The 23,924-nt window shown below is 41.5% G+C and overlaps 2 protein-coding genes across 2 annotated transcripts in view; both read left to right on the forward strand.

Moving 5' to 3' along the window:
* Window positions 1-384: 384 nt before the first annotated feature.
* myclb (MYCL proto-oncogene, bHLH transcription factor b) lies at window positions 385-6,668 on the forward strand. The gene is made up of 3 exons (XM_068333613.1): window positions 385-688; window positions 1,442-2,116; window positions 3,476-6,668. Exons 2-3 carry the CDS (start codon window positions 1,486-1,488, stop codon window positions 4,252-4,254), a joined length of 1,410 nt encoding a protein of 469 aa, XP_068189714.1. The 5' UTR covers window positions 385-688; window positions 1,442-1,485; the 3' UTR covers window positions 4,255-6,668.
* A 1,716-nt stretch (window positions 6,669-8,384) lies between these two features.
* The window catches only part of trit1 (tRNA isopentenyltransferase 1), a 31,778-nt gene continuing 16,238 nt past the window's right edge, over window positions 8,385-23,924 (forward strand). Inside the window, exons 1-4 of the mRNA XM_068333849.1 lie at window positions 8,385-8,543; window positions 19,914-20,054; window positions 22,113-22,211; window positions 23,153-23,301. Of these exons, the coding sequence (XP_068189950.1) occupies window positions 8,385-8,543; window positions 19,914-20,054; window positions 22,113-22,211; window positions 23,153-23,301 (548 nt within the window). The remainder of the gene's footprint in view (window positions 8,544-19,913; window positions 20,055-22,112; window positions 22,212-23,152; window positions 23,302-23,924) is intronic.

The raw sequence follows: 23,924 nt of genomic DNA on the forward strand, positions 1-23,924 counted from the left end.
ACATCCCAAGTTTTCTTCTGCCCATTCTGTGAGTATATCCCATGCAGCTGAATATGAAAAAAAATATTCTGCAGCAACCCCCGAAATGATATTTAGGGGTGGTTAGTATTTCTTAACTATGGTCATAAAAGCTTAATCTAGTCTATTGTCTAGGAGGAGGAGCAAAAAAGACACACGTATCTGGAATGCAGACCTGAAAATAATCTGAGTTACTTTACAAAGATGAAACATGGGGGACAGAAGAATGTTGAACTGTCATTGAGGGTGGAAAAAGATCAGAAAGCAAAGACACATGCGCTTACTATTTATACACAATTATCTGTTGTAAACGCAGATAATTGCCATCATGTAATCCAGTCCCTCTGCAGAGTGCGCATTTTGAGTGTACTGCACCTTTAACCGGGAGGCGTGGCTTGCCTACTATGACCTGCCTTTTATGCATATTAGACAACTCCTTCCCTCGGATCAAATATAGTGCAGCAGTCGGCAAAGAGAAGTGTCCACACACAGCCAAAGCTTACCCAGCCTCTGGCGCGGTGGGAGTGGGAACGGACGGACTCAGTAACCTCTGCGACTGTTTACAACCCGAAAAGGACGTGGAGTTCACGCGTGATCCGACTTGTCTTCTGTGCCGTTTTGGATACAATTACGCACGGTGGATCTATGAAGACGTCACATTCAACACCAGGTATAATACTTTTTTTTTTTTTTTTTTTTTTTTAATGTTACAAAATCAGACATTTAGAGGTTTGCGGTCATGTATGATCCTCTAAAAGTTGCGGGTTTTGCAGCTTCTTGCGCGCTTGCCGCGTAATTAACTGATGGACGCCTTTGGAGACGCAGCTGATTTCTCTGAACATGATCAGTACGTAGTTGAAGCGAGGAGAAGCGGATACTTAACGCACGACTCCGCACTCTGACCTGGTTTCTTTTGGAAGGGCGGGACGTGTACCTGTCTATCCAATTAATCGTTTTCATCCTAATTTAGTCTGTCTTCTACCGAGCAGTCAGCAAAAATAGAATCCCCTTCCCTGCCCTCGGTGTCTGACCCCTGCTGTCAGCATACTACTAAAACAGTGTTATGTAAGGAAACTGTTGCGAAACTTGGAACTTCTCAGCATCAAGTAATCAACTTCTGGGGAATTTAAATATAGAATGGGTCTACTTGAAGTGCGTCTCTTGAAAAATCGTTCATTTATTATGGGCACCTATACTCCGCTGTAATTGGCACATGATGTTCAACACAGGTACTTAATCTGTTACACATCACAGGCTGTTTTTTTTTCTCCTGAATGGCTGGTTTATATTCTGCTGCAACAAACTGTATTATTAAGCTAAATTATCAGCATTATGTAAAGATGTCAAATCAGCCCTCATCCCAGAGGGCAGGACCGTGATGGTTTGGACATGAGACTCAGTTGTGCTGCTCTATCTCCGACAGACGGAGGGAACAGGGAGTGATTCATCGCCCTGCCTGCAGCCCACATGCCGGGCATCAGCTCCACCGCGCCTCGTTATGAAAACTGGGACATGGACCACCTCGACCACTACCAACATTATTTCTACGACGACCCGGACGAGGATTTCTTCAAGTCCACTGCGCCCAGCGAGGACATATGGAAGAAATTTGAATTGGTGCCAACCCCGCCCATGTCCCCTATCCGGGCGGTGGAAGGGTCCGGCAGGGTCGGGCTGCTGTGCCCGTCTTTGGGGGACAAACTGGAGTGGGTGTCTCAGTTTTTGGGGCAGGAGGATGAGCAGCAGCAGCAGCAGGACCTGCCATGCAAGCTCACCACGGCCAGTGACTCCTTCGGGAACCTGAGCTCCATCATCATCCAGGACTGCATGTGGAGCGGCTTCTCGGCCGGGCAGCAGCTGGAGAGAGTGGTCGGGGAGCGCTGCTCCTCCTGTCCCGGGACGGGCGCCGCCGCCAAAGCTGCAGGTGGATCGGTCGCTCCGGCCCCGGCCAGAGCGCAGACCACCCCCACGGACACGTCGGCGCTCAGCGGACTGGCTTCAGACTTTGTGGATCCGGCAGCTGTGCTCACCTTTCCATCCACCGGTGGATGCAAGAAACAAGTGTCCTCCGGTTCAGAGTCTCACACCGACTCCTCAGGTATGTGAAGCACTGCGTTGTGTCTCCACAGGGGATAGCTGACCTCTTGCTTCTCTATGATGTAAAGAATTTAGCATATTTCTGTGTTTCTTACCCCCCAGTGTGTGTGTGTCACCTTGTGAGTAGTTTAGTGACCAGAATTCCACTCCATCTGCTAAAAAAAAAAAAAGATTTCCAACAGGTCGTTCCTTGACAGATCTAATTTCTTTTTTTTTTTCCTCATATTGGTTTGATTTGAGCTGAGCCGTTTCCTTGTCACTTAGTTAATGTTTTTCTTTCATTAGCCATTATCTGGCTATAGCACATGACTGCATTGCGTTACCTTGGTGCATGCAACTCATGCTTCTGCCAGGAGCAGACACGCCCATTAAAACATCTGGTCCTTGGCTCCTCTCCAGCAGACCAGCTGCTCCCTCTCCCTGTTTCCCTGGTCTGACTTATGAAAACAATATCCTCTCCCTCTTCACGGCTCCGATCTGACATGAATTCAGCAGGAGTTCTCATAATTGGAACTTTATGCACAATGTCAGAAGGGGTGGGTGGGTCTTTTTGTAATATGTCTCGCCATTCAAGATGTCCCTGATTTTGAGAGCTGCTCTTTCCATTTTCAAACCATATGATTTGAGTTTGGTATGGAGGCTATCATGTGGAGCTCGGACCATGCATAACTGTTTGTGGAATGTCACAAAGGGGACTTGTTGGCGCATTCCTCTGCTCAACAGGCTGCAGCGCCAATTGTGTCAGTGGGTGGATTTGGTCGGAGCCAGCCTGGGCTGTGAATAGATCAGGATTAGCCATTCAGGAGGTCGGCTGGGCCCGCAGAATTCTTTTGACAGGAGTTTCAGCTTGTGTTTCACGCAATTTTCAGGGGGGGGTAACGTTATAGACGAGGAGGAAAATGAGCAATCAGAAGAAATCTATGCTTAAACTGTAATATTATGTGGCTATTTCTGTCGGTATGTTTGTTGTAAAAACTAAAAGTTAAAACTTTTCTGAATGATATGCAGTCAGTCCTCCTCAAACACATTTTTCCGGCTACAGTATTCTTATTACTACTTTCTGAGCTGTCAAATACATGGAGGTGCAATTCCAACTTATTTCAGGAGTCCAGTCATATGACTTGAGACTCCTTGTGTTTGATACCCCGCCTCCATTCTAAACAAGGGTTTTAAAAAAAAAATTAGCTCATTCAAACAAATTGTGTGTGTGTGCTGTTGTTTGTATAGGTGTGTGTGAGTTCATCAGATTACACGAGGGTGTGTTGATTTCACTGCGGCATTTATGTGAAGTTAAGTGAGGTCACATCCGCTTTTTACGCTCAATTGGAACATGATTTAAAAACATGCCCTCTCCTTTCAGATGATGAAAAAGATGAAGACGAAGAGGAGATTGATGTGGTGACCGTAGAACACAAGCAGCGCCGTAAACCTCGTCGGCTGGTCAACACTCGTAAACCGGTGACTATCACCGTGCGAGCTGACACCCTCGATCCCGGGATGAAGCGTTTCCACATCTCCATCCACCAACAGCAGCACAACTACGCTGCGCCCTCCCCAGACACACTCCCACCGTCAGCGGAGCCACCGAGGAAGAGGGTACGGCAAGAGGCCTCCGCCCAACCGCAGGAGAACTCTCATTACCACCAGCCGCGGCCCGGCCACGCCCCTCTGAATTTGGACAGCAGGCGGTCTCACGTGACCGCGGCTGGAGTTCGGTCGGAATCCCCGAACTTCAGCGCTTCCTCTCCTACCTCCTCCACGTCACCTTCATCACCTCCCTCCTCCTCTTCCTCCTCCTCGTGCTCCCCTCCCCAAAGCTTTGCCTCAAAGGGCCATTTCCTCTCCCATCTCTCCAGCCCCCAGTCCTCCGACTGTGAGGATACAGACAAACGCAAGGCGCACAACTTCTTGGAGCGCAAGCGAAGGAACGACCTGCGCTCGCGCTTCCTGTCGTTGCGGGACGAGATCCCGGGCTTGGCAGACTGCCCCAAGACACCGAAGGTGGCAATCCTCACACGAGCCACTGAGTACTTGCAGCAGCTGCACGCCAGCGAGAGGCAGAAGACTCAAGAGAGGAAGCAGCTGAAGGCCAGACAGCTGCAGCTGCTGCAGAGGCTGGCACTCCTCAAACGGTCCTGAGCAACAGGGGCGACCGTTCACCATTCACCGTTCACTCACACAACCGAATGGGACTGAATGAAGGAGAAAGACACTAGTGTTCACTTTGAATTGGTCACGTTGGAATAATGCGGGTGGATTTCTTTTCTTATATATATTTTTTAATTATTACGTTTGTGTTTTGCACATTATCTTCAGAGTGATTGAGGCTGTGAGCCAGTCAGGGCAGGAAGCTAGGGAGTGATTTTATTGGGCATCTTGGGGACAGATATGTCCACGGTTACTCAATAAAGGCTTGTTAGATAAATTTTATTTCTCCCTTCTGACAGCTTTTGTTTGATGCTGGAAGGCTTGTCGTGAATGCAACACCTTTTAGTTGGAAAAAGTGCTGCAACTTTGCTGTTCAAACACTGCATGGTCTCTTTGATTGTGATCTTTGCTTGGTGTGCTTACACAATAGTGATGTCTGTCAGTTTGATGGCTCCCCTGAAGTTTTTCTGTGGTCCCCTGCAAATTTCAAACTCACTACATTTTCCTGCACCTGACATACAATGCGTGTCATTATTATGTTAAGCCTTTTTTTATGCTTTGTCCTTTCCCATCTCCCATTCTTCTCTTTTTCGTAAGAAATAATCTCATCCTCTTTCCTTCATTATTCAATCTTACTTTCCGCATCTGCAGTTGGAAGTTTCTGGCTTGATGCCTGATAATAATGCAGGGGGCTGCAGTGAGACTGAACTGAGCCATGCAGAAATGCTACATCTGGAGGGGTACATTATGATCTGCGCTGCCTGGACCAGCTCAGGTTAAGTCCAGACTTCTGTGCCTGCAGGTTTTATGTCATTCCTTTTTTTTTCTTTTTCTGTTGCTTGCATCACTTATGTTTTAACAGCAGCACCATGCCAACAGTAACGGTCTATTTTGCAGCATTATTTGATGAAAATATGTTGATTAATCTGATTTTCAGTCAACAACTGCAAAAACATTACGAAAGATCCTTATCAATATTTTACTTCTGTTTAATGTTGTGCCATGTAGAACAGCCAAAAAGTTGGATGGTGGCTTCAAATGATCAAGCTTAAACAATGGTTTAAATTCAGTTTCCTTTAAACAATGTCAAAAATGCCAATTTTTGTTTGGTTTTGATGAAGCCCACTGAGTTCAATCTGTACCTTTTCATTATTATTGTATGTTTTTGTATTTTTTTTCTCTCATTTGATGTAATGCCTATAGAAGCCTTTTGATGTATGTAGACTATCCATTGGATGTTATGTATATAGTACCTTTACTGTACAGTCCCTTCCTAACCAAAACCAGAGCTGTCTACTACTCATCCTAGTTTTTGTCTGGCCCTGCATCCTAAACCAGGGCCAAGCTTGCTGGCTTTTCAAAGATAACTCAAAGCTTCTATTTTTGTTAATAAAATGATTATGAAAAAGAGTCAAAATAAAACACTTACTGAACATTAATCACACTAGCCACTGTCACCTTTTTTTTTTTTTTTGGCAATTCTTAATTTTTTTGTGTATGCTTATTTGTACAAGTCAGAGCTGATAAAAGTTTTATACTATATTTTCCTACAGAGTTGTGTTTCAGTGTGAGCTAATGACTGTTCTGTTGCTGTAGCTAGCAGGGCTCTACTGGTGGTTGCGTGCTGAAAATTGGCACGTATATGCTCGGCTTTCTCAGGAGAAAACACCTGAATGCTCCTGCACTCGATCCAGCCACTAGGGCACTTGCTAAAATCTGGTGTGGGTGATGATGGGATGGAGGAGCGAGGGTGGACTTAAGAGGATCTACCGATTAAACTTCTGGCAGTGTGTAGCCTATTGTGACCTTAATTTTACTGATTTTTTTTTTCTTTTTTGCGAGCAAGGTGCTCCAAATTTTCCCATAAGCCATACAACACAACACTGTAGCCCTGGAGCTAGTACTGTAAATGGATTCATGATGAGTAGCATCTTGCTGTCTTCAGCACTCAGGATAGACGTCAAGCATAGTATATAACTAGGGTAAAGGTGTAGGCTGTACTTGAAGAAAATGATCCCTACTGTATATACATATGACTTAATATATAGAGCCTCAGACAAACACGGTGCATTAGATAAGACAAACTGGGATATACTTGCTAAAGTAAATTTTTCATGACATCCCGACTTATATGTGCCGATGACTTCATCACAAATCACCATTATTGCCCTGGTTACTCCATTATGTTTTTGTTAGTAGTGAACCCGTAGAGAGCGGTCTGCCTCATTTCCTTTTCATTTGCTCGACTTGTATCAGTCACTGGTCCCTGTTGGCACAGTCATGGTAGCAATTGACATTACAGTACTTACTTTGTAAGTTCAACTATGGTGATTTTTGAAGCCTTGATTCAGCACTTTGTTTTTTCTGTATCCCATAAGCCTCTGTGTATGAAGAATAAGTCAAAAATAAATTAATGATTTGACAAATGTTTACCTTATTATTCCTCATGCACACACGAGGAGAATGGTTCTCCGTCTCGGGGTAGAACTACATTTAGTGCTCCATTACTAAGAGCTTGCTTATGTGTACATGGGCAGTACAACTACTTTTATTTAGCTCACTGTAACTTCCCCTGTCAATCAGCAGTGTTGCTATATGAATTGAAATGTGTTAAAGTTTATGAAAAGGCTGATTTCAACATATTTTAATATATATACTATAAAGTATAACAAAGTTATTACCTTGTAAAGTCATACATTTACATATTTCACATTAAAACTGAGCCAACCATCAGAGCCTTTCTTTAGATGTAAAGACACAAACTCTTTCCAGGCCTAAATTTACACCGTGGCTCCATGTCCAAACTCAAAGACTATTTACCTCTGTTGACCCAGAAACACAAGGAAAGTCAGCTCCCATAGCTCAGAGGCTTCAAAACTAATTTGTGGGGCCAATTGATCTGTGGTATGTCTGGAGAAAGATGAATTCTCTCTCTCTCTCTCTCTCTCTCATATATATATATATATATATATATATATATATATATATATAATAGCTCAATGTCTACAATTGCTTTGTGAATCCTAGAACACTTATGCCTGTGAGGAAACTGAACCTTGGATATTCCAGAAGGAAAATAACCCCAGCATACCTCAAATTCACCAAGGATCAGATCCAGAAGAATGCCTGGAACATTTTAGAGTAGATATACAGCAACAATACTAATATCCCATAGAAATCGGTCAGACTTGAATGAAAATGTTACAGCAGAAAACCTCGGTAATATTCCAGATTTAGACTCATTTACTAATAGTAAATGAGATAATGTTCCAAGGAGCACTGCTAAGAAGCTGGTGTCTGGATAGTATCATCGTCACAGACTATAGCAGAACAAGCTGCTATAGTAGCAGCATCTTGTTATTAATTATTAATATTTTAGAGGCTAAAGTAGAAAAGCAGGATTTGGTTGTTACTTTTTTGGAGAATTACTTTGAATCTTTTTGTATTGGGCTAAATACACTTTATTCAGTCACTGCAAATTAATGGTAAATTTTTCGACTTTACCAGTAAACCTCATATGCAAAGAATTATTTAATAGGTTTGATGTAAATGTGTAACATATCGTACCAAATACCTGTTCCAGACTGCAGTGTACCCTTAACTTCAATGAATTCTTATCTGCATCATCTTAGGTTTTTGCATTACACACATTTGTTTTCCATCATGACCACCTGTATGAGTGAGTACCCATCTCCCCATTCACCATTCACCTGTCGTGCTGAGTGGTATCCCTGGCAACAGGAATCTCTGCTCACTGATGCAGTCAGTTTCCATAGAAACTTCACTAACTACCGTACCTGTAGGGGTTTTCAACATTGTAAATACCATCAACAGCCTGATATGTTCACAATTACAGCTACAAAGACCATTATGGTTTGTTGATTGATTTTTTTTTTTTAAATCCCTGAAACTGGTGTCCAATGAATTTGACTTACCGTTTAAAAATATTGAAGTTATTTAATTTATTTGGCATCAGAACACGAAAGACCTGCAGAATGACCCTATCATCAATTTTGCCGTCCGGGTAACGGCAGTTCGTTGCCTGGCAACTGAGCCCACCTCTCCTCGCTCAGCCTACTGCGCATGCGCGAACGTCAGCTGGGCTCAAGGGAAGCGGCATCATGGCGGCTTCCGCTCGGGCCATGCAGTTTAGCTTAAGGAAAGCGACGGTTCCGTCTTTGGTGGTGATTTTGGGAGCTACGGGAACCGGAAAGTCTAAGCTGGCGATTGAGATAGGAAAACGGCATCAGGGAGAAATCATAAGCGCCGACTCTATGCAGGTAGGAAAGAGTTTAATGCAGGGAGTCCTTGATAATGACATCCGTAAGAAAACGTCTAAAGCAGCAAGCTAGCAGGCTGTCATCGAGACAGGCCATTATTTAGGGCCAGAGTGTGGAAATAACAAAATAATAATCTGATCTGACATTTACCCGATATAAAGGTCGGTTCGGGATCACACACACATGTAGTGTCTGACCCGCATCAGCACCAGTCCTCCGGCAGCAGCAGCTGGAACAAAACAAACAAACAAACCAGTGCACCACTGAGCCACATATAGACAAACACACACAAACACCCATGGGCAATCTGAAGCCGGCCAGTTCGCCTGAAGTACTTGTTTTTGGAGGTGGGGGAAGCCGGAGAGAACCCACGCAGACACGGGAAGAACATACAAACTCCGCACACAGCGGGACTCGAACCGGGAATCACAAAACCCATTGCGCAAATTATTCATTTTAATTGGCCAGTGATTGTTGTATCTCCTATCAGCATTAATTAAAGCAGTAATCCTCCTCCTCATGGACTTGCCAACCTCTCGGTGTCACCTTGTAGGATGGTGGCAGGATGGAAGACGGCATTGCCACAAACCCAAAAGAAACCCAAACAACTGAATTTACCTCTCACAATGTGTGTGAGACAAACTCCATCAGTTTCCGTATAAATTTATTTTGTATTTCATCAGAAAACCTTCTGTAGCTACTATTACTGATAACATGTTTAGAAAATCCACCAGTCAACAAAAATGAAGAATGAATAGCTTAGTTAATATAAAGCATCATGTAGTTTCTGAAGTTAAAATTCAGCCTTTTCATTTGTGCTCCATAATTGGGGAATGTAATGGAGAGGCAGAGGCAGATTTTTAGTTTACATTTTCCTTGTATCTATTTGTTTAAAGTTATTATGGATTATGTTTTCCAAATCTTACTGAAGTAAGATTATTGATCTTTCTTTGGCATGAAGAGCATGTTTGGTTCTTTGTGATAATTTTTACTGCTGATCATAATGTATTGTGCTATACAGATATAACTGACTATCTGCAGCTATTTAAAAAGAATCTGGTGTCTTTTTTTACAGGATATTTAGAAATCAATGCATGCAAGGAATCACAGTTTGTACATTTTTGTGTTAAAGTTTTCGAGCCATCACCTAGATCTACCTGATGACAACAGCATGTTGGTTTATGTTTACACATGTATGTTTTTTCTGCAGCTTGACCATTCTCCAGAACACTGGTAGTGAACAAGCCCTGTATGGTGACATGTATAAGGCAATTCAAAATGAGCTGTTTGTTGAAAACAAACCCAAAAAGCATCCTGCCACAGTAGTTAAGATCAAGTTTGTGGAAAAAATACTCTTGCTTGTAATAATCAGACTTGTCACTGATTTACAGAGGGACTGATCTAATACAACCTCAGAGTGACGCCGTGCGATGCCGGTGCACCACCGAATAAATTTGTAATGACAAGCTTTTTTCAAGTTTGTACAATTTCAGTTTTGGTGTGATGTCACTATCTAAGTACCGTATAGTGCTGGAAATATTATGACAATAACGTAATCCCTCGTTACCCATTGTTAATGCATTTCAGGACCACCAGTGAAAACCAAATTTCGCAGTATAGCGACGAGCTATTTATTGATTAGTTACGGTAATTTTAACGTTAATGAACCCTCCCCATACTGATATTAAACCACCTTATATTTATATTCCCTTTTCCCACACTATTTATATTCCCTTTTCCCACACTCTTATACAGTCGACTGTTTAAAACACTTTTGTTTTAAGTGTTTCTTTAATACACGGAAGTGGGCTGTGTTCCATGAGTCTCGGAACACAGTGCGCACAGGGATGCTGTCAGCCAATAGCATGCTGACAGCACGGTATCATGTGACTACCTACTAAATATCCGTGATGAAGTGAAGCACCTTGAAGCACAAATAAGCAATGGATTACTGTAGTATGAAATGGGATACATAACATAGAGGCTTTTCACTTCATTAATGTAAAATTAAGTTCCTTTTTAAGTTGTTCTTGTTAATTACAACTCCTTTGAATTGAAAGTCAGAGCAAAGGTTACATGACCAAAATTAAAAACAGTAATACTTCAGATTCTGAATACATCAGAAGACACTTCTCTAATACATGGAATATCAGTATAGTAAGTTTTTGAGTTGAGCCTAAATTCAAATTTAAACATAGAGAATAATTAAAATAGCAAAAATAAAAATGTATGTAAATATCACACATTAATATGTTGTTATGATTCATCTGTGTTTGAAATTTTATGACAAAATATGAAACAATTTTAGAGTTACAACACAAAAACTTGATGGATTGTGATTTGAGAATAAAATAGATGGTATTTCATCTTGAGGATAACCATAGTGGAAATCATTAAATATATTGCTATATGGAAGGATTTTACAACCAGATGGATGTACAAAAGGTTAGATTGTAAAATTTGTGCAGGAACATAATTTATTTTTATAACAAAACAGCATTAAAGTGAGGTGGAAATGAATGGAGATCTTTCATGAGTCACTATATCCTGAAAAAAAATTAATTGCTGTGCCTTTTATTGCTCATGAAGTTGTATTAAAAAAAAAATCATATTTGAAAGGTAAAAGTAATTTGATTTCATGATTAGCTGTAAATTGCATAAGAATAATTATCTGTGTTTGTTGATGCTGCAGCTTTGAAAAACCTAACAGGTTCTCTTTCAGTCCGCCTTCATTTGTTCTCAGGCTCTGTTGCCATGGATACACACTACACAGGGAAACGCTCACTCCCCTTGAACCAAATCTACTGGTGTCCAACAGTGATTCCTCTTATGGAATCACGTTCCTTTCTTCTTCACCTTTTTTCCTGTTTCAGCACCGCCTCTCTTCCCTTATCCTTCCCACCTCGTTGTCCTTGAGAGCCTGTTTCCCTGCGGGGGTGCCTCTTTCAGTAGCCATCAGGTACTGGGTAAACTGGGTTACGTTAATAACATTTCAGCCTAGAATATCTCAGCAACCGGCAGCCTTGGTGGAGAGAAACAGTGGCCTAGTTATAGCACAGCAGCCTCAGCCTATCGCCACAATCCCTGACTTTGTTGCTATCTTCTAGTTTTGTGCCACAGAGAGGGAAAGAGACATATTTGCAGACAGAGCTAGCGAGAAACTACTCAAGTGAGAATGAAGCTGTGTGTAGGCTAGAGCTGGCCTGTGTTGTCTTTGGGATAGGAAACAGTCTGGTCTTGTTTGGGAGAAAGTAGCATTGTGCTGAGCTGGTGCACATTCAGCGTCGTGCTACGCTGGCCCAGCAGTTGAGAGAGAATGGGTGCACTGTGGCCACTGGGAAGTGTCTATTGTTCCGGGCAGAATTGGTTCCCACACTCCCAAACTCTCCTATTGTGTTACTGTCAGCCCCCTCCTGCCTGTGGCCCATGCCCTGAACCCACAGTTCATTGGACTTGCAGGGAGATATTATACACCCATTAAATGGACATGCTATCTATGGCACGCACACAAGTACTTGGCTGTACTGCCAAATAGTGTAAAACCGTGTTTCCCTAAACGAAGCCTTGTGGGATCCTTCTGTAGAGGTGTCACTCCCAAGAAGATGCAATTATGGGAAAATGTGTGTGTGAGCTCAGGTTTTCAAGCCTTCTCTGTATCCACCACTGCATCTTGGGAAATTGTGTCACTGGGTGACTTTGGTGAAAAGTCTTAAATTAGCTGGTAATTTTTATTTCACACCAAGTTTAAGACTTATCTGTTCTTTTCTTCTGTGACACACTTCCTGTTTTTGAATAATTGTTTAACACTTTTGCAGTCAGTCAGTCTTTTGCTAATGTGCAGGTGACATTAAAGTAATGCGTGACAAGAAAAAAGCTTTCGCGTTCACAGTTGGGATCCAATAAAAATGAGAGAAAATATAATCCAGCAATATGAAGTACAGTATCAGTCAAAAATGTGAATAGTTAAAAATGGTACCCTTTTATTGGAATATTAATTTAGCTTTAAATTCATACACTGTTCCATCACAAAATATATACGGTTCTTTTAATTTTTGTTTTATTTTTTTTGCTGGAAAAATTGTATAAAAACTCAATAAATATAAAAAATGTGACATGTTGGCCATCAGATGGCCTTAAACCAAGTTGGCAGAAGTTTCTCTGGTGATTAAAATGGTACTGAAAGCAAAACCAGGATGATAGTTTCCTGATAATCCCCTCCTCAGGGAGCCTGAGAGGACTCCTTTTCGCCCACATAGTTTCAAAAGTGCTGCATCCTTCTCTTTAATACCTTCACTCAGATTTTCTGTAAAAAAAATCCTGCAATAGTGATCAGTTTATCAAACACATGCCCAACCAAGTGACTTCCTGCCCCTCTCAATCTGCATCTCCATTATGTTACGCAGGTCATACTTCTTGACAAAGTGCTGAGTGTGAATTTATCACCTCAGCTGAGGATATTGTTGTTCCATGGTGTAGCCGGCATCAAGCTATTGATGATCTGCAATGGGTAGACATTTGTTAATCAGCTGTCACTGCAAAGGAGGTGAGGATTTATCCAGACACTGCCTGCAAAGCCTGGCAAAATATAATTGCCAAAAAGACTTATTGGACATGGGTGGATACAGGAAGCTGGCAGAGTTGGTGCACTTCATTGGTGATTCATGTGAGGAGTGCTTGGAATGAAACGCTTTCCTCAGACCTGTGATCATCATTGCCTTGTTTATGCTCTGCTGCAGTTCACATCAGTGAAGGAAATATACCGTCTCATTCCTCACTTTAACGGTGCTGACAGCCGCTGGGCTGTGTCAGGGATTCACTAACTTATACATACTGTACTTATGAGTTTGTGACATGGAGAATAAGACAGTCTTTCTGTTGATCGCAATGATGAAAAACAGCCAGTTGTTAATAGAATACAACGCTGTTACTGCTATCCTTGTTTGGTATAAGGATCAGACGAAACATCGATTGACGTTTGTGACACGTAAATTTTATTGAATTGATGTTCTTTTTGAAATACAGTACCTTGTTCATCCTGGAGCCCCATGGTCGCAGGATTCATTTCGTTTTTATGCTTTGAGCTGCTGAGTAATGTTAAATGAAAGATGGGCTGAAGCGCATTCACTCCCTACTTTCACTTCATTTAAAGTTTCTTCCACCAAATGAATATAAATTGATCATTATTGATGTGGAGTCTGTTCAGATTATGAGCAAATCGATTTTAACTCGACACTAAACACATGTTCTGATTTTTGTGCATTGACCATATTTCTCACGCTCTCCGAGTCAACTTTTCAGCACGTTAGCAAGTAACATGTTGTGACCACAAATTATATTGATTCATAGGAGGGTGTAAAAATTACAATAAAGGGGGGTGCATTTGTGTGAAGGGGTGTTTGTGGGGTGGTCACACCGAAGGGCCAGAAGAGGTCTTAAGGGGAAGTTTAACAGGTCATGTATGCACCAGTGCATCAGTTTGTGGGGCGGCTGGGGGCATTGGTGGCCGCTGACCCTTTGCTTTATGTGCATTTGAAAGAAAAAGCCACCGAATTCCATCAGAGACAAAATAAGCAGCGAAATTTGGGACAAAGAAAGACAATTTGTCAGGGTTGCTGATTTTCTGTTCAATGGAATAAATGGGCCTGAATTGCAGGAAAGCTGTCCTGCATCAGCATGTATAGGCCCATAAAAGGGAATTGAAGGAGGTCTTTCCCAGGGATCATTTTCATTTGAAGTTATAATTTGGAGACATGTTGGTCATGTGACCTCCTCATTTGAGTGCTGTGAAGGACACTTTAAAGATTCTGCCCCTTATTAGCCAGGGGTTGTTATGCACATATGCAATACCAACTGTTTATCTACGCATGAAACACATCCCACACGCTAAAACAGTAGAATGTGTTACATTCTCCTAATTCGCTCGCAGACATCCCTCCCCATCCTGCTCTCTCTCTCTGTTCTCTCCTGGTACGTCTCTCTGCCTCTCTCCTCCTCCTTCCGTCTCTGAATCTGTCTGTGGTGGCGATGACCCGTCTGGGGTTTGACGTACGTGTTTTTATTGAAACCGAGACGATGCTTCCTCCCACATCTAAGCCGGGATGCTTCTTTTTAAGTTATTTAATCCTGTGTAGGAGTCCCCCCCCCCCCCCAAAAAAAAACCCAACCAAAAAAAACAAAACAGAGCTTACATCTTAATTTTGTTTGTGTGTGTGTGTGTGTGTGTCTCAGAAATTGTTGTCTGTGGGTGTGGCGATGCGGTCACTGCTGTAGTAAAAGCTGCGAGGGAGGAGAGGATGAAGGATGGGGGGGAGAGAAGGAAGAAGAGGGGTGGGGGGGGGCAACGTCATAAATGATTTATTAGTCTGGCATTACTGGGCCATTCCCCACAGAGAAACAAAGAGAGGAGAGGAAGATGGAAGGATAAACCGTTGAAGGATGGTGCCTTGAGGGGGAAGGAGAGAGGGGGTAGAAAGACAAGATGGGTGGATTGGTATTTTGTCAGAAGTGTATCTGAGGAAAGGATTTAGGCAAGAGGATAAAAATAAACCAGTGTACAGTGTGATTGTTGGATGTGTGTACGTCTGGATCTATAGGTTAGGTCAGGGGATAATTTACATCCATCCATCCATCCATCCATCCAACTATCTGTGTCTGTCTGTCTCTCCCTCGCTCTGTGTATGTGTGTGTGTATAGTGGAAACCACACCAGGAAATCCATTCGCTCATTTCACAGGACTGAAGTCTTCCACAAGGCCAAGCAGCTGTATTGCTGAAGCTAGTAGTGAACCGCTTTCCCAAGAACATCGGCTGAAGAGCAGCCAAAATATTCCAATAATAGCACGACAGCGATAGCCGTGTTTGTCTCCTGTATTTTTGTCATTAAGATTTCGTTATTGCTGCCTCTGTTGCTTCACAAGTTCATTAAGTGTCATTAAGTTGGAGGAAGTGAGAAAACATGGCTGGACTATGAAAACATATCGTCGTGTAAATTTGGGAAACCTTGAAAAGGTGATTACATGAAGGATGTAATGCTACCGAGGTACAACTGTGACATAAATCCACCTCGGCCTTTCTCATATTTGTTCTCCAGCGTTAGTTTGGCTGTGAGTTCATGTGTTTTTGGGAGTGTCTTTTCAAAAAATCTTTGAATGGGGAAGTGAGATTGTTTTGGTTTTATCAACATTACTTAACCCAGCTTTAATAAAATGTCAGATCTGAAAAGCTGTAACGTTGCTAGCGTGAATGGTGTGCTTCATAGCCCTTTATTTTTTCCTTGGCTGTCTTCAAATTTTATTTTAGTGCTCAATGAGTGTTTGTTCTCTCCCTGTCTTTCTCTTTTCTCACCCCTCTCTTGCCCTCTGTTTTCATTTGGCCAGGATCCCCCCTTATTTATGTTGCAGAGGAACAGCTGTCTCGTGCAGGGCGTAAGGTTGGCCAGGCAGCCTGCATGTAGTCTTTACAGAGCTCAAACAGTGAGCTCATTGTCTGTCTCTCCCCTTCTCTCTCTCTCTCTCTCTCTCTCTCTCTCTCTCTCTCTCTCTCTCTCTCTCTCTCTCTCTCTCTCTCTCTCTCTCTCTCTCTCTCTCTCTCATCCCTTTGAAACCAGGAATCAGCTGGCAGCTGAACCCACATTAGCTGGGTTTCCATTGAAGTATATCAGGGTGAATTATGATGCAAGCAATGAGGGAAAACTGAGGGTGATGAACTCCTCTTCTTCAGCAACTTCCCAGAGAAAACTCCCTGATGCTTCCTGGATTTTATTTTTCCATTAGTAACAAAATTACACAACACACTAAAACCATTTCTAATTTTTTTTTTTAAAGATTTATCATAGTGAGTAAGAGATGGTTTTAATATCTGGCCTCCTCTTGTAAATGTTTTTCATCTTATTTTGTGCTGATCATTAATAGTTCTCCCGTCCTCCTGCATGAGTCAACACAGAAGAAAAACAACCTGCTCAGCACTTACCTGTCAATTCTGTTACTTATTGTCATTATTTTGTTTTGGAATAAGTTTATTTTAAACCTTCCCCATCTGTGACGAGAGAGAGTACGTTTGCCTTTTTGAAATTCATTTGCTTTATCGCCGTTCAGTGTTCTACTTTTATTTTCACGTCTTGCAGTTTCCTCCAGAAGATGCGTGTAAACATAATTTAACCATGTTGATTTTCATCTTTTCCTCTTTTATAACTCTAAGCTTGAACATTGCTGTAATTTGCAGCTCATTTCCACCTCCCTGGCTCAGAAGTCTTTATTTCTTTGTCATTTGCAGCCCCCCCCCCAAGTATTTTTCCTCTCCTATCTTCCACTCAAATGACTCTTTTCATTTTCTGCCTTTCACTCCGGTCGTCTCCTGCCTGCTTTCAATCTTGGGTTTACTTGTTAAGAAGAAATTAAAATCATTGAAGTTTAGAATACATAAATTTACACTGAAGAGTGGTTACATAACGCTCACTTATCTTGCCTCAGTGGCAGGTAGAAATGAACAATTGAGAGGAATTGTGAGGAGGAGGATATAAATAACTTCATAGAAACAGCTCAAGAAGCAATATTAACTTTTTTTTTTTTCCAACATAGTGCTATAAATTTAATTTCCACTTTGTTTTTCCACTGATACAGGTCAGCGTGGCCCTACTTTGTTTTTTACTCATTGTTTATCAGAGGCACATTTTTTTTATATCGCCTCTGTGAAGCTGAGGAGTCGTTTCTTTGTGTGCGGTGGACACGGAGCGCCAGCAGAAGGCGAATGCTAGCAGAGCCGAGGAAAAGTTTAGCGACGAGGTTGTCAATTTAACAGTAAATGTACAGAACAAGCTGTTTAATATTAAGTGGAGCTCCTGTGTGCTGCTCGGAAAGTGACGTGGCCTTGGCGTCCTTGTGTCACTGTCGGTTACATCAAGGTGGTCCAGTATGAAGCAAACATCGTGAAGCTAAAGCACATCGAAGCAAGCCTAGTTTGCACATTCAGTCTTTGTCTCAAAAACAATTAGTTGGCAAAATGTAACCATCAGTTACAGCTTCCTCAGCAGGTGCTCAGAGCGTCTGGAGTTGAAACCTTCACACATAGATGGCTGAGTCTTTCTATGTTGAAGAAAGAACAAAATTTCATGCCAGGCTTTTTCTTTTTAACACATTTTCAACAAAATGGGAGGTGGGAAATGTATGAGAGACTGTTTACATGGAGAGATCGTGTAATTGTGACACAATGAACAACTTCCTCCAGTGTGTTTGTCCATCTGTAAGCCTATTTTTGTAGCATATTGTGTGAACTACACGTTTTTATCTTCACCAAGCTTTATATACAGTACTTATATTAATATTGGTATTTTTGGTTTTCTACAAATTTCATTTTTTGAATTTTTCTTGGAAAGTTGATTTTCAAATGAGTCTGACAGTTGTTCATCTTGTTCATGGCTTATAGCCCAAACAACTCACTATTTTACTCTCACTTAAGGACTGCAAGGAGTTTTTTTGCCCCAGGGGTGGGGTGGGGGGGTATCAGGGGGTAAATGTCATCTCCAGATGTCTCTGGTTTATTTAAATAGTGGCATAACGGCACTCAAAAAGTCATGTCAGCAAGAACTGCTGGCGTTTTATGTGACGTTCAAGATCCATGTTGAGGAGCACTTTCTAAAAACACATTTACCTTCCTCGTTACATGGAGGTCAGTATGTCCTCCACTCTGAAATCTTATTTCCAGTTGATTTTCTTCTTTGCTTCTTCTTAGCTGCTGAGTGCAACTTGTTGCATTTACAGTATCCTGATTGTGGGTCTCACACCTAAGATGTCATCAAAAACGTGGATTTGACGGTGTTGGCGGCACTCGACCTTTACCCGCTAGGTGTTTGTCAGAGTCATACTCTTTACTACGTGCACTGTCAGCACACTTATAAAATAAAAGAAGACTAATGTTGGATAATGTGTGCAATTTTGTCAGAGAGCATTGTGTTCTCTGTAACAAGTACGGAGTACTCTTTTCTCCTGATATAGCAAATCATCCTTCTCTCTGTCATCAGACCTTTTTTCTTGCCAAAAAAACAAAAGAAAAAAGGCCATGAACCTTCATCCTCCTTCATTTGCTCTCTCTGTCCTTCATCTAGCCATCCATCCATCCATCCATCCATCCATCCTTGCATCCATCCTGACAACAGTGTCGTGCAGAGAAGCTGTGAATTATTTATCCGGCTCAGTTGTTCTTCCCTTCCCTGCGCCTCACTTTTTCGCTCATCATGGCTCTGGTGAACATTTGCTAAGTAGAAGCAGCCCATATGTGCACGTTTGCTGAGAATGTGAGTGATGATTTGTTAAGTTTATGGCTTTCTCAGGGTGTGTGTGTGTTTTTTAATAGTAAATAATGTTGCTTCCTTGAAATAGCAGAGTTATACGACAGGAAGGTGCTTCATTCTAGTCAGTTCAGGTAGAGTCAATGTTATTTCTCGTGGACAGACTACAGATCACACAGCCAGTTTGTCCTGACAGTACTAAGATTTTCTTCGTATATACTTTATATTTCTTCACTGTTTTCACTTTGAATGTTAGAAGGTAAACTCATTTCAAGACCAAACACTTTAGTTTCTTGGTTAATTCTTATTAAAGAGACATTTCTTAGTTTAACACTCTCTAAAAGTAAAAATGATCAAGGCATATTGCCGATCTTCCCTGTCCTTGTCTTTTAGCGACTTCCCACTTCACTGCATCCCTGCTGACATCACACAGATTGTACTCTGTGGATTTCCAGTATCTGAAAAGTAAAAAAAAACAATCATGACTCAAACTTAGAGCCCATTCATCCATTCTTTGATTTTCAATTGCTCTGGATAACCGTGACCCGGACAACTGAGAACCGACACAGGCACCTGTGAGGTGATGTGAGGGATCGAAAACACTGAAGAATCAAAACAATACAGGAATCTGAAGGTGAAAATGTGTCTGTAGTTTATCTAAAAAAGGCATAACGTGCAGAAATATAAACTTCAGGAGAAGCCTTATCAGACTTAGAATTTCAGAATAATCAAGGCTGTGGGACAAGGATAAACTTTTGTTTTCTTTAAGTGTAAAGGATAGAAATGTAACATTCTAACTCCCCATTCTCGAGTTGTGTGTGTCTGAGAATGAAAATCATGCCCGACCTCTGCATCTCAGCTGGCTGTCACATTCCCAGAGGGAGCCCCCTCGCTTGGTGATGTAAAATGGACTGAGTGGGTGTGTATCATCATTTACAGGAATGGTCGGAGCGTTTTCACCGGGACGACAGGCGACGCTTCTCATTCCTCATTCGATTTCTATTTTTAGCTCCTTCACGTGTGCTCGTATAATTATTCTAATTATACCTGCTCTGTTCTTATTCTGTGGTTTTTCTGCTTCTCCTTCAGGTCTACCAGGGCCTTGACATCATCACCAATAAGGTGACTACTGAGGAGAGCGCGCAGTGCAGACATCACATGATCAGCTTCGTGGACCCACTGGTTACCAACTACACAGTCACAGACTTCAGGAACAAAGCCTTGGATCTAATATCCTTTCTTGGAAATACATTAAGGCGTGGGAATATTTTCTTTTCCCTCCATTAGATTATTAACTGCTGAAAAACAAAAAGAATTTAGTCTGTTTGATGTGTACTAATTGATCTGGAGGTGTGTTTATGTAAATGAGCCGTTCCATCAGTGTGTCCTGGTTTTCTCAGTGTGTCTCACTGCAGCTGCTGCACTGAAAATGAGGAGAGAGAAGCAAGAGAGAGAGATCACTAGAGATTATATTTATAGAGGAGTGTGGGTCTGTAATGCGTTTTTCACACACACACATTCTCTGGGCAGGAACAAACTCCCACCGACACCGGCCGTCACACAGATGTAGAGAGGGGAGGCGATAACTAGAGGAGGTATTAATAGATCAGGAAGGCATGCACAAAGACAGACACACACTCCTCCTTTACACACACACACACACGCACGCTCACCAGTGCAGCGATGGGGATGCGGTAGCTCCAATAATAGGCTCATTGCAGTGCGGGGGAGGAGGTAAGACAGGGAGATACAGAAAGAGATGAATAGAGATTAGAAGAGGTAGAAGTGCATGATTTAAATGTAGAGGGAGGTGTGAGATGGTTGACAGGTATGAGAAATTCAGAGATACAGTACGTCATGGCGCTCCATCACCTGTCCATCCGTCATGCCTTCACAGTTCAAACCTTTGCTTTTCTTTCACTGCTTCCAGTCTCCTGTACCCATTTTCTCCATTTTTCGGCTTATATTTGCCACTGATCACACCGTCTCCTTTTCCCTTGCAAATGTTGAAGCAGACATCTCTGTCGTGTGTGTGTGTGTGTGCATGCGTGCATGCGTGAGAGACAGAGAGAGAGAGAAGATGATGGCTGATTGACCTTTTATCTTGTTTTAGGATTTATTTGATTATTGAGTAGAGATGATGGGCAGAGGAGGGGAGCGAAGGAAACGGTGCTATACGTGAGAAGATGCAACAGAAAAGGAGCGAGCAGGCCTAAGGGAAATAAGGCTCCATCTGTGCAATTAGGAAAGCTCGCAACAAGTCCAATATTAATGTTTCCGAGTTGATCTCCAAAACATTGGGAAAAATGCACAGTAAAATTTTGACCTCCTCAGATTGAAAATTTTGTATGTATTAGTCAAAAACTGTGACAGAATTAATTGAAATTTCATTATGAGGGTCCTAAGTGTGGCTTTCACCAAGGAAGAAATGTTTGAAATGAGTTATCGCTGTTTTAAAAACATTCTTAGTTATTTAAATGTTATTTAAATTTCAGTCAGTTGACTCACCGATCAATCTGAGGGATGTTTTAGGTCTGGTAGCCTAAATGTAGAATCACAAGGAGTTTTTGCCTCTTACACACATTTCATTTATGCTGTATAAGAGTATAAAAGTATCACCATGTCAACCACACTGCTCTGTGTTACTATAAATGCTGAAGAGTAAACACACTGACCTGAACACAGCAGTTGCAGTCCTCTTTATGATGTTACCGTCGTTTACTGATCTCAAGTGGTATTGCTCTCTGTCAAGTATTGTCCAACAGTTTTTCTTTAATGGGTCAAATACCTGTTAATGGTCCAGATCCTCCTTGCTGAAGGTTTTTCTTTTTAAGCACATTTTTCAATTGAGATGTTCAGAAACAAACTAATTATGGATCTAGAAGTTGTTGATCTGTCTTCCTCTTCTCTTCACTTGATTATCAGCATGCTGTCATCAAAAAGTCAAAAGATTACATTTTCTCTCTTGTTTGGATTCCCACCGCAATATGAAGCTATTTAACGTACAGTATATGGCTTTAGCAGTAATCATTTATACCCTGAACAATTGTAGGCCATTAAACAAAATACAGCGGACAGCTTTTTCAAGTCATAATTGATTTAGAACAATGTGAAGGATTTTTTTTTAATGCCATGAATGTGTGAGTAAAAAATTAAAACAGGTCCACGGGGTAGAATGATTGCGATCATCGTGCATTCATGCAACAATGGTAAAAGTTTGCAACAGGTTAAACGTATGAATGTTCTGTAAATGTGTGCAAATCATTTCCATCCTTAACATTCTCAAACATTCAAGATATCCACAGCAGGAACAAACTACCGATAATTGTAGGAGGAACCAACTATTACATCGAGTCTCTGCTGTGGAAAGTCCTGCTGGATACTGGGGTGAGTGAGTGCATGAGCACCAACACATCTTGCTGTCAGTGATTAGCTTGAGTTTGAATTGCCTCATTTATCTAAGCCACATGTGCCAAACTCAAGGCCCGGGGGCCAAATGTGGCCCGCCACATCATTTTATGTGGCCTGCGAGAGCACAAAAGGTCAGAGTGTCTAAAAATAAATAGGTCAAAAGTGTGCAAATACATTTCCCACAATTAAGCCCATTTTAAATTTGATAAAAACGTTTTGAATAAACCTAATGTCCAAACTTGTGTTTTAGCATTATTTTTCTTTATTCTCTTGGATAGTTTGATTCAGTTCATGGTTTCATAACCTGACAAATTAAAAGGATTTATGTTAAAACAGCAACAAACATATTTTTTCTGTGTAACTGTGATGTCTGTAACTTGAATAAGTAGAGTTATTTAACATTAAGGAGTAGCTACATTTATTTTACATTACATGGAGATATAAGGTGGTTTAATATTAATATGGGGAGGGTTCATAAACGTTTAAATTACAGTAAATAATTAAATAAAAAGATTGCCGCTATGTGAAAGTGCGTGGTTGTCTGCGTGTCTGTGTGGCATACACCGCGGAGTTTCCCCAGCCTCACGCCCTAAGCCAGCTGGGATAGGCTCCACCTCCCCTTGACCTGCAACAGCGGATACAGCGGTAACAGGAAATAGATGGATATATCACAGGATTTCATTTTTCACGAGTCGTCCTGGAACGCATTAACTGCGAGTAACGAGGGATTACTATTTATACATTATGTGGCACTGTGGAGGCATTGATTAATGTTATGTGCATTTTCTGTCATTTACTTCTATTTGTCTGACATTATTCTAATCCAAACAGACAATATTAATATCTGAAGGACTTGGAAGTAGTCTGTTTGAAGGAAGCAGTCAAATCTAAAACTTCACATGAAATGTGTCTCACAGCAGGAGGATCAGAAGTCAGGGGATGGGTCTTCAAACTGCAGACTGGCGCTGGAGGAACTGACAGGAACTGAGTTACATAAACGACTGACAGAGATTGACCCCAAAATGGCTGCGATGCTGCACCCCAATGCCAAACGCAAGCTAATCAGGTGATATAGCTGGTAATACTTGTGTTACACTGGAGATATATATTCATAGCTATCGCGGCATGCATCAGAAAACTGATATTACAGCCTGAAGATATTTGACATGATGTATGTTAATGTTTGAGTTGTATTAAACACCATGAGCATTTTTAGATGAGGGAAATGAAATGACCACACATTTCTCTTTCATATGTCATTTGCAATATCTGTCCTGAAACACTCGTATTGATTTGTTGTATCCGATGTTGTTAATTTGTTATTATTAGTTAATAGCTTAAGAACCCTATGGAACTCTTACTGATGGTTCTTTTCTCTGTCCTCAAGGAAATATTTGTGGCTGATTTACAACAAAGCATCCTATTTTGATCGATATCTTTAGCAAACATGACATGAATATAAACGTCTGTATACAAACATTTTCGGACTGCTATGTGTTTTTATGCAGCATGAACAAACTCTTTACTCTAGAGGTTTTCTGACCTCTAGGATGATATGGTGGGATGTCCTTTGGGTGTGTCTCATGGTGTATAATCATTTCTATGAGTGGCTCACAATATTTTTTAAGCTGCTCATGTTTCCTGTGAGGTCCTGAAGGACTCTTACTCAGGCTGACAGTCGCATTAAAT

This window comes from Antennarius striatus, chromosome 14 (genome assembly GCF_040054535.1).
Source record: "Antennarius striatus isolate MH-2024 chromosome 14, ASM4005453v1, whole genome shotgun sequence".
Taxonomy (NCBI): domain Eukaryota; kingdom Metazoa; phylum Chordata; class Actinopteri; order Lophiiformes; family Antennariidae; genus Antennarius; species Antennarius striatus.

Coding starts and splice junctions, on each gene's coding strand:
- myclb (XM_068333613.1), top strand. CDS start 1,486: ATGCCGGGCATCAGCTCCACCGCGCCTCGTTATGAAAACTGGGACATG. Junction 2,117..3,475: donor GTCTCACACCGACTCCTCAG/GTATGTGAAGCA, acceptor CTCTCCTTTCAG/ATGATGAAAAAGATGAAGAC.